Source organism: Brachyistius frenatus, unplaced genomic scaffold (assembly GCF_029030835.1).
Source record: "Brachyistius frenatus isolate BFR_SWC_R1_liver_20210118 unplaced genomic scaffold, ASM2903083v1 Contig_50, whole genome shotgun sequence".
Lineage (NCBI taxonomy): Eukaryota > Metazoa > Chordata > Actinopteri > Embiotocidae > Brachyistius > Brachyistius frenatus.
This window is the reverse complement of record NW_027210649.1, coordinates 2,630,407-2,640,327: the sequence shown is the minus strand read 5'-3', so window position 1 is coordinate 2,640,327 and position 9,921 is coordinate 2,630,407. Positions and strand designations below refer to the sequence as shown.

The following is a 9,921-nucleotide window of genomic DNA, read 5'->3' as shown; positions in this document are numbered from 1 at the left end:
GGGGGGGGGGGGGGGGGCCCAGCGCTTCCTTTCAATGGACGACAGAAAGAGGCTGCAGCGAAACGAGTGAGCTAATTCTACTTGGAAACACGACTTTTTAAATTCCCCCTCCCCGCCCCCCAGCCGGCATTAGCCACACGAGCTTAGGGGAGCTTTACCAGATGTAACAAAATCTGCAGGTGGCAACTGGTTATTGTTTTTTTTGTTTTTTTTAAGGTTTAATCAGCATGAAACTTTAGTTTGGATTATTTCTAAATACGTAGAAAATGTTTTCCATTTTAAATAATAGTGAAATTCTAAAATTTCAAAAACGGGGAGAGCCCCAAATGTGACTTCCACTTTCCAACCAATGAAGGAGAGCAGATGGTTAAGAGGAGGCGTGACCACCTTGCTTGTAAGCCACGCCCACATTGCCCTACACTGCAGGGGGAGGGGGGGGGAGGGGAGGTGTTTTTGTCCTTTGGCTGCCTAACAGACCTACTGACTCATCATCCACTGTTTCAAGTGCATAAGAAAGATCTCCTGACCTGCTGATAGATAGGGCTGCACACATTTCTGCGTTCTCTTAATGACACAGTGTCACAACAAATCGGCCAAAACCATCGTACAGGTTGTAGGGACGGTGAGACAACCAACCGCAGAGATAGGACTGGACACTTGTTAGGAAATGTGGAGGTCTAGTGGCATTAGGTTGGTTCATCTACATGATGTGCATACCACAGACACGTGTCATATTATCATTCCCTTGTTAATGCACTCTGAATTCATGGAAGCAAACCATGTGACACAGCACCATCTGCCTTCAGCCGTTTATGGACGAGAGTGCAATAATCTACCAGTTTCCCGGTAAGGAAAGGACAACACTAAAGTCAGATATCAGGAAACACCTCTGTTAAATCAGGGAGAAGTATGTTCTTGTTGTTTTGCAGTGCTGGTCGTCTCAACCCTCAGTGGAGCACAGCGCCCTGCCACAGCCACTCAACATCCAACACAAACAGGGTTAAGAGAAGAAACGTTTGTTCTGTGAAGATGACGGAGCTGGGAAATCAAATGCCTTCAAGCTGATTGACCGGATGTTGGTTTCGATCCGACTCTAATGAGCACTGACTTTTTTTTTTTATTAAGGATATAATTAAACTGGTTTCAGTGCAGGCTGTTTTTTTTATTCACTCCAGTCACACGTTTTTCATTATCAGAGGCATGGCTTCACACCAAAACTGTCAAACTAACTCAACCATAACTGACAGATATTTCAACGAACATTTAAATACGCTTTAACTGAATATCCAAAATGTGTATGGGCAGAGGAGATGACATTTTACCATAAACAATGCTGTCTTCAACTCACATATGTTTAGTGACATCTAGTGGCAATCGACTCACAGTGCAATAATTGCAACGAAACTAGCTGTATACATGAATGAATGTATGTGAACGTATTTCTTTCCTCTTCCAATTTTGTGATAAAGGTTATGTTATATGTGACACAATATGTATACAAACATGTCCATATTTCAACATTTTCACCTGTCAGTTTGCCGTCTGAGGTGGTTATTATTAAATGTTGTCAAATAAAAAAATAAAATAAAAAAAACATAGTATGTCCATGCTCCCATATTGAAATACGTAAATACTACTTAAACTTTCAAACTAATTGTTATGCTTTTAAAATATGCGATTATATTTGCATGTCATGTTTTGACTATTAGTTATTAAAGATTCAACTAGATTAAAATGATCCACACTGGCACATCGTGATGAAGAAAAAATGAATAATAAAAACTGAGTTGTGGATAACTGTAGGCTTTACCTTTTCCGCATGATCATATGTGGTGACAAAACCATAAATTATCTACCATTGAGGAATCTTGTTTCATCCCCATTACCATATGTGTCAGCTCATTACTCATTTTGTGTATATATTACTTACTGTAAGGTCTAAAATACAGGACTATAACCTAAAAATTTGGTTTTGTTTTATCTAACTTAAGTACTTCAATGAACTACATTTTCAACATTGTATATATTCCACACGTCAGGCTGTAATGGAGGCCCAATACTTTGTGGCAAATCCGCCCAACATTCAATGTATGTCAACTAAATGTGCTTATTTTTCCCGCTGAATATAGTGCAGTTTAAAATGTGCCAAACTGCCCCTTAAAAATAATGTACTTAAATTTACCCTTTGTGTGAATGAGGAGTCATGAAGCACATGTGGCACCACAGTAAAAGCCTACTTATATATATATCATTTTTTTTATAAAAGATTTAGAAACAAACAAATCCTGTAGCTCCAACGTGAAACTGATTTTAATCCCACTGATTGGAATTCAAACAGTTCCACCACATTCAGTTATGCCATCATGACATCATACCAACCTTCTACAATCTATTCTACTTTAACATGGAAATGTTCCATTCTACAACTTCTGACAGCAAATGTTGACTGAAACCAAGTAAATCAAACTGCAAGTCGAACTGACATCTGAACTGCGCAAGACCCTGTAGCCGATACAGGTATGGCTGCTTTTTGGTTTTCTGGTAGTTAAAGCAAAGTTTCTGAGGTTGAGTAAATCTGTCATTTAAGTAGAAAAGTAATAATATATAAAACTTTTTTAATTTTTTTATTTGAGTGTAAAATCAGCCAGACTTTCTGGAAGAAAGAAAAGTATTTGGCTACTTCGAAGTAATCTCGTTAGTTTATCTCACTTTTAGCTTTCTTTTTTTTTTTTTTTGGGGGGGGGGGGTGTTGCTGTGGTCAAATAATAAATTATGTTGAAGGTTTTCATTTAGTTGGAGATACCTAGAATGATCTGTCGTGTGTGTGTGAGTGAGATATATAAAATGTAAACCAGACCAATGAAACCGGTGCTTATTGAAGATTTATTTGAAGTAAATGTGTGTAGCAGTGCACTAGCTACGAATACACACAAAGAAATCCGGTAAATAGATAAATGTCTGTGTATGCTGATGAAAGTTTTCTTTCAGTTTTCTTTGCAGAAATGGCAAGTAAAGCCCTGAAAACCTCTGACAACTATAAGATGCAGAACATTTTGGGATGTGGGGTCCAAGGATATGTTGTTAAATGTATTAAAAGGGACACAAATGAGACTGTGGCTGTGAAGGTCCTAAAACAAAGGCTTTCAAAGTCCAGTAAGATACGGGAGGTGAGCTACTTTTCCATGATCACCAATAAGAGCTCAAATTTACTCAGGTAATGTTTGGTTTTTCAAACATTTATCTGCAGGTGGTGATAATGAAAAAGCTCAGATGTTTGGACCCTGATAAGGCTAACATCATCAGATGCCACGAATGGTTCCACAGCCTCGATCGGATTTGTATTGTGTTTGAGTTTCTAGATATGAGCATCCATGATTACATGTGCCAGAGAAAGTGGGTTCCTCTGCCTTTAAATAACATAAAGACCATCATCAGAGATGTAAGGATACCAGACAGAAAGCAACATTTCAAACTGTTGTTTTTTTTTTTAACTCTTGCACATCCTTCATTTTTTTTTTTTTTTTTTTTGGTGACGGATTTCACTTGCAGTTGGCCACAGCATTGAAGGCCGTGAAAGGTGTCGGACTGATCCATACAGATTTAAAACCAGATAACATCATGCTGGTGGATCATCAGAAACAGCCATTCAGGGTGAAGCTCATCGATTTTGGCTTAACTCTTCACACATCCGAAGTCAAGCCAGGAATGAAAGTGCAGCCCCTTTGGTATAGGTACGAGCTTTAGATCTTTTTTTGTTTCATTAGAACTGCTTAGGTTGAAGTTTCCCGTAAGTGATCAAATAATATTGGCAAACACTTTTCTGCTGGAGTATGGTTACCTTCTGTTTGACTACGTTTCAGTGTCATATTTTTATACAGATCATCTCTCTTTTTAAAAACTTACAAATATCCTGAGTTTAGCTAGATTCGCCGCCACAACAACCTCTTTCGAGCTTGGGATGTTTGGTGCACAAAGTAATTGTCATACTTTTTTATAAAATGGAGAAGTGGTCAAATGTTCCTGCTTAGCACAGCAGAATGTAGAGACACCCGCTGAATCATGGTTCAGCGTTTTAAAAAGACCGGTGGAAAAAGCGCAGTCATTAAACCTTCTCAACCTGGAAGGGAAATTGCTGAATTTACAGTAATCCATTCTGTCTTAAGGTAAAAGATATCCCGAGTTCTATTTATAGCTTTAAAACACAACAATATTTTTCATTTTGTGTGTTGCTCTTCTTCCACGCTCAGGTCCCCTGAAGTTATTTTGGGGATGCCATTTACAGAGGCCGTTGATGTTTGGTCTCTTGGCCTGTTGATGGCCGAGATCCTCCTTGGATTCCCACTTTTCCCGGGGAGGCAAGAATATGACGTGGTCAGCCATAGCTCGCTCAGTTATACATCATTCTAGAAATATAGCTTTGACATTCTAATCAGAAAAGATCAGGCATTTTTATTACTTTGGTTTGTCTAAGAGCAGACGCACCAGAAAAGTTCAAGGAAAACCCAGTGGAGGCTCACCGGCATTACCGTCCGCACCACGCAGCTAACATGAGTAAAAACATACAGAGCAATCAATATTTCTATTCTGTGTTTTGTCTCCAGCTACGTTTAATCAGAGACGTCCTTGGTGAGCCTCCAAAGATACTTCTGAGTGGTGGGACTAAAACACATTGGTATTACCACACAGGTCAAAAGCTTTTGTTCAAGCGATGGATGTTCAAGGTACTTTACCGACCAAACATCAATGTCCCTTTGACAGATGATTTATTGTTTATATAAAAGATTTATTTCTGATGAAGACATACCTCAAGTATGCTTTTGTCTCCTTTTAGACACCAAAGGAGTTTTACAGGGAAAGAGGCATCGAACCAAGAGAAACTAAGCTCTGCCAGGTTTCCTCTTTAAATGATCTGAAAAAAGTAGGTTTTGAAGTACAATCTGCTCGCAGAGGAACTTCTAGTGAAGTTGCTTTTTGTGAGATATGGCGTTAGTACACCTCAATAGAACACTTTTTTTCTTTTCCAAATTTAGTCCGGTCTGCACAAAGAAAGCAGTGCAGAGGCTGCTGATAGGAGTGCTTGTGTAGAGCTGATGAAGGAAATGCTTTATATGGATCCAAGGAAAAGGATTACTCCAACTAAAATCCTGGCCCATCTATTCATAAGAAGAATCTATGTAAACCCCAGCAACATCTCTCAGTAAGTGTCCCGTATAAATGGTGTGGTCTATAAATGCATAATTTATTTATGTTATAACAGAATAAACTACTCAACTAAATGGGACATTAAAACTAGCTCAACCTCAGTCCAAGAAAACAGTAAATTACTTTACATTAATACATCAGCAGGAATGATCCAATAATATAGTCACACTGACAGGGAGCATTTTTCTACTCCGAGTACTGTTTTTTTTTTTTTTACATTGTGATATGGCTTAATTTTACGAAAATAAAGGCTCTGAATAAGTTACAAGGAAACAAAACCCAAGTCAAATATTGTTTTATGACATGTTTTAGCATTTTAACATTTAGTATGAAAAACTGTGTGTGATTGTTTAGTCCTCAGAATATTCAAAATAAAATTACCAACTGTCCGAAGGCAAAGGATGAGCGAGACCTCATATTGGAAACTGTCAGTGAGGGTGACACATTTTATGATAATAATCTCAAATTGGAGTCCATCACCGATGCTGTGAGAAGATGTCCCGCTGTGGACTGTGATGTTGTGAGTGTCCCACTGCTTCCTCCAAACGGCCACGTTGAAGCACCGGACTGCTTTCTGATCCAGGCCTCCAACGACAAAAAAACCTTCCACACATCTGGTAGAAAATATACTTGTGTAAAGTATTGTGTCCATCCACTCTCCGTTTGCACTCCTTTAAATTTAAAGCGCTGACAAATTTTGATTTTCAGAGGTTGGTGACTCCAAGAAGAAGAAGGAGAAGAAGAAGAAGAAAGTGGTGAGAGGATTCTGCTCCATCTGGAAGGACAGTATTTTCTCCTGCATCAAATTGCCTGAGGGACTATAATGAATAAAGTTGGCTGTGAAGATTTTGTTGTAAAACTCAATCTGTCTGCTTTAAGTTGCACCTCATCGGTTTCAGCTGTGCTGAATCAGGCAAAACTGTTTCCTCAAGTTCTCAGGATTTTTACTTCATTTACTTCAAAGCAATTTCTACTGGCAGCATGGTGGCTCAGTAAGTGATGTCACCACACAGCTTTGGGGTCCTGAATTAGATCTTAGCCTCTTCTTCCTCTGAGGAGGAAGATGGAAGGAAGCGTGTCCACAGCCTCATGTGTTTTTTTCCCCCAACTGGTCACGTTTCCATCTCCAGTCCACGTATATTATTAGGATGTTTGTGGACAACAACTGCAAATCAGGATGTAAATATGCTCTATTTACTATTCCAATATCCTTTTGCTAATAAGAAAATGGGTATTGGTATCAGTTTGGTAGATTGCTAGATGACGAGCTAATTTAGCTGGTCACAAAAAGCTGATCTAATTAGTCTGAAGCACGGGAAACTCATTAACACTATCAGCCTACAATTAGCAATTATTTTAAACAAATGTTGTGATGTTAATGTTTTCTTGTAATACGTTAAGGTACCTAACACGTTTTAAAATAATAATAATAATAATAATAGTATTAAGACGATTGACATGTCAATATATATATATATATATATTTTTTATAGTCGATTTGAGACAATTTGTGTGATCTAGCGCTTTTATTCTGAAGGATCAGACCGGAAGTTTAGCTGTCACTGCAAGCGGAAGTGAAGCCGCTGCTGCGAAACTGCAACATAACGTTCCCGTGAAGAGGGGCTTTGGACATTGCACAGTGAGTCGGAATTTACTCGAATTTATCGGAAACGAACAACAGGTCTCACGTAGACGACTAGAAGTCGGCCTCGTTTCGATGCAGAGGACTCGATTCGGCTTGATTGTGCAGTAAAACAACTTATCATCTCTCCCGACGCGGCTAACGGTAGCTACGTTGATACAGCTAATACCACTGACCGGTAGTTTATCAGCCGTCGGGTCTGTGAGGAGCGTTTACGCACAAAAAATCAATAGTCGGGACGTGTTACATTTTAATGTGGGTTGGTGGAAACGGTCGTCTTTGTCGTACTGTCGATCCAACTGACCGCAGCAACACAAAAAAAAAAAGAAAGAAAAAGAAGCGACCGGCCACTGACGGTTAGTGTTGTGTTGCGCTGAAGGTTTAAACCTTTTCTCTATTTATTAAAGCGACTTTGGTTGGTTGGACATCTTTCCGCCCTCCCCCCCAAAAAAAAAAAAACAAACAACTTCTCTGCAACTGTGTGATGTTACAACTCCCCATCGTAGGTTGGTAACACTCGTGCAGTTTCTCTTCTCTCCTCAGGTTTGGTCGCTGATTAGGGAGGGCAGTGATACCATGTGGAAGTCACATGAACGACGAGGATGAGGCGTAAACAACACGGGGGCAGCTTCAGGAGTGAGCCGCTGCACCGGGTCTGTCCCAGGAAGAGGGTCTGCCTGTAAAGACCCCTGTGCCCCCCCCTCCCTCCTCCTCCTCCCCATCCCACTCCTACCCCCCCTACCCCCCTACCCTCTCACCCACCACACACACACTTTTCCCCTGAACATTTAGGATGAACAGTACTACTCAGCCCCCTCCCATTGTAGATGGGGATGTGGCAGTGGGCTATGTGTTGGTGCCATTTCTCCTTATAACCATCATTGGAATAGCTGCAGCTGCGGTGAGTGGTCAGCTGGAGTGCATGACATCGGATTAACTACACAAAGTTCACCTGCTGAAAGAGACGCAGCTGTCACATGAGGAAGTGAGCTGTCGGATGAGGAAATTCGACACTTCAGTGGAAATTGCAGCATGAATTTACAGCAGAATTAAATGCAGTGTGATTTAAGAGATCTGCTCGTATGTGAAACACTTTTCATTTGGTCTGTTTCAGATTATGTACGTTCGTAGGAAAAGGAGGTGAGAGCAAAAACTACACGCATCGACCTCTTGGCACTTACGATAAACTCGTTAATTGCTTCACTTCTGTGCCTCTTTTTTTATTATTTTGGCCCTTCAGAATTGACAGACTTCGTCATCAGCTGTTACCGGTTTACACGTACGATCCTTCAGAGGAGCTCAATGAAGCTGAACAGGAAATGTTGTGGAAAGAAGAGGACACAAGGGTATGATGCACCACTGGTTTTCAAGCTCCTGACGTTTTGTGTTGTCTGAGAACACCCCGGGAGACGGTGATTGTGAAATCAGATGAAAATGAGAAAGATCATCAGTTAGAAAAATGTCGTTTTTCAAAGTAAAGTTAGTATGAAAAAAAAAAATCTTACTGTAATGCCAAACATTGAAACGCATGTATTCTTGCAGCACGCCAGATGCAAGTATAAGTGACCACATTTTCCACAAAAGACAGGGGGAATCCATGTTCACTGGTTTTGGTTCTCGCATAATGTATTTCCTAACTGTGCGGTTGAATTTGGTTGCAACATTTACCATTGGAGCACAGCAGTTCCTTATCGGTTGGGTACTTCCTCTTCTACATAAAAACATAGCTGCAGGAAGTATAGTAGAAATATTTGCAGAAGTGTAGTAAAAACGGTAGCATTACAAATTTCAGTAGCAAGAATCAAATTCCATTTAGGTGATCAGATGTTAGAAACTTTCCATTTGTTCAACATTTTCTGAACCCAGTGTTTAGATTAAAACAAAATAGGCACCTAGAATAAACCTGGTGGCACTTAAATATCTGAATGATATCTGGCCTTAAAGAAGGGTTTGAATGTGTAAGTCACGGCAGAAAAATTTAATTATCAGTCTCGTCGATTCAGTTGTTCTTATAAAAATCCTTTTTTGTGTTTTTTTTTTCACCTTTTTAAAGAGAAGAGAAAAACAACGTTACCCGCTGTTTTTCTTATCCTCCGCGTCGTCTGTTGCATACACACAAATCATTAAAACACTGAACACTCAGTAAATATCTGAGCCTAAATTTCAGTCTTTATTGGGTGAAGTAGCACTATTACATTAACATCGAAGCATGATTCCCATTACATGGACTGAATGGCTTCCACATTTCTTCATAAACATTCAGATAACTGTGTTATTTGTTCCAAACTTCTGTTATTTTCCACATTCAACGTGCCATATTCAGAATTTAGACACCAAACCTTCCAGTTACTCTACAGTCATGCAGAGTCTGGACAAACACTAGGTGGCAATGTTCGCTATGTTCAATGAGTTTTCCTCCTCAAGGTTCAGATTGGATGTGGCATAGTGGATTTGAATAACAGGTCAGATTATACCTAAATCACAAACTCACAAAAAAAAAAAAAAACTTTTCATCACTCCCTCTGATTTGCAGCCATACAAATGTTTGCAGTTGAATCTTTTTTTGCTTTTGCTGTTTATCTGTAAGGCTACAGAGAGATTGCATTACATTTCAGGCCATGCTTTTTCTTTTTACACAAAACCAGGGTGATAGAAGTTTCAGAGGCATCAATGTCACAATCTTATCACAAAACAACAGAAACTATCCCCATGGCTTGGTACCCAATAATGATAGTTACTGACAATGTCTTACATCTGAACAGCTTTACATGTTTTCATTGGAAAGAATATTTCTGTTTAGTTATGCTTTTTTTTTTTTTTTTTTTAAAGACTGGTCTCACACTGTATCTCGTGTCCAGGTTGTACAAGGTTGGGCCAGAAGTTATCAACAGCGACGCCCTCTTCTGACCAAAGACGTCAACGCACCCCCCCCCCCCCCCCCCCCCCCCCCCCCCCCCCCCCCCCCCCCCCCCCCCCCCCCCCCCCCCCCCCCCCCCCCCCCCCCCCCCCCCCCCCCCCCCCGGCAGTAAACCCCATCACTGTGGAGGCAACCTTCAGCCACAGAGATCAGTCATTGT

At 40.2% G+C, this 9,921-nt stretch overlaps 1 protein-coding gene across 1 annotated transcript in view; it reads left to right on the top strand.

The window, feature by feature from the left end:
* The first annotated feature begins 6,776 nt into the window (after positions 1 to 6,776).
* Positions 6,777 to 9,921, top strand: part of smim29 (small integral membrane protein 29) — an 80,658-nt gene continuing 77,513 nt past the window's right edge. Inside the window, exons 1-5 of the mRNA XM_069704415.1 lie at positions 6,777 to 6,841; positions 7,388 to 7,745; positions 7,959 to 7,984; positions 8,085 to 8,190; positions 9,703 to 9,768. Coding sequence (XP_069560516.1) covers positions 7,638 to 7,745; positions 7,959 to 7,984; positions 8,085 to 8,190; positions 9,703 to 9,768 — 306 coding nt within the window. The 5' untranslated portion in view covers positions 6,777 to 6,841; positions 7,388 to 7,637. The remainder of the gene's footprint in view (positions 6,842 to 7,387; positions 7,746 to 7,958; positions 7,985 to 8,084; positions 8,191 to 9,702; positions 9,769 to 9,921) is intronic.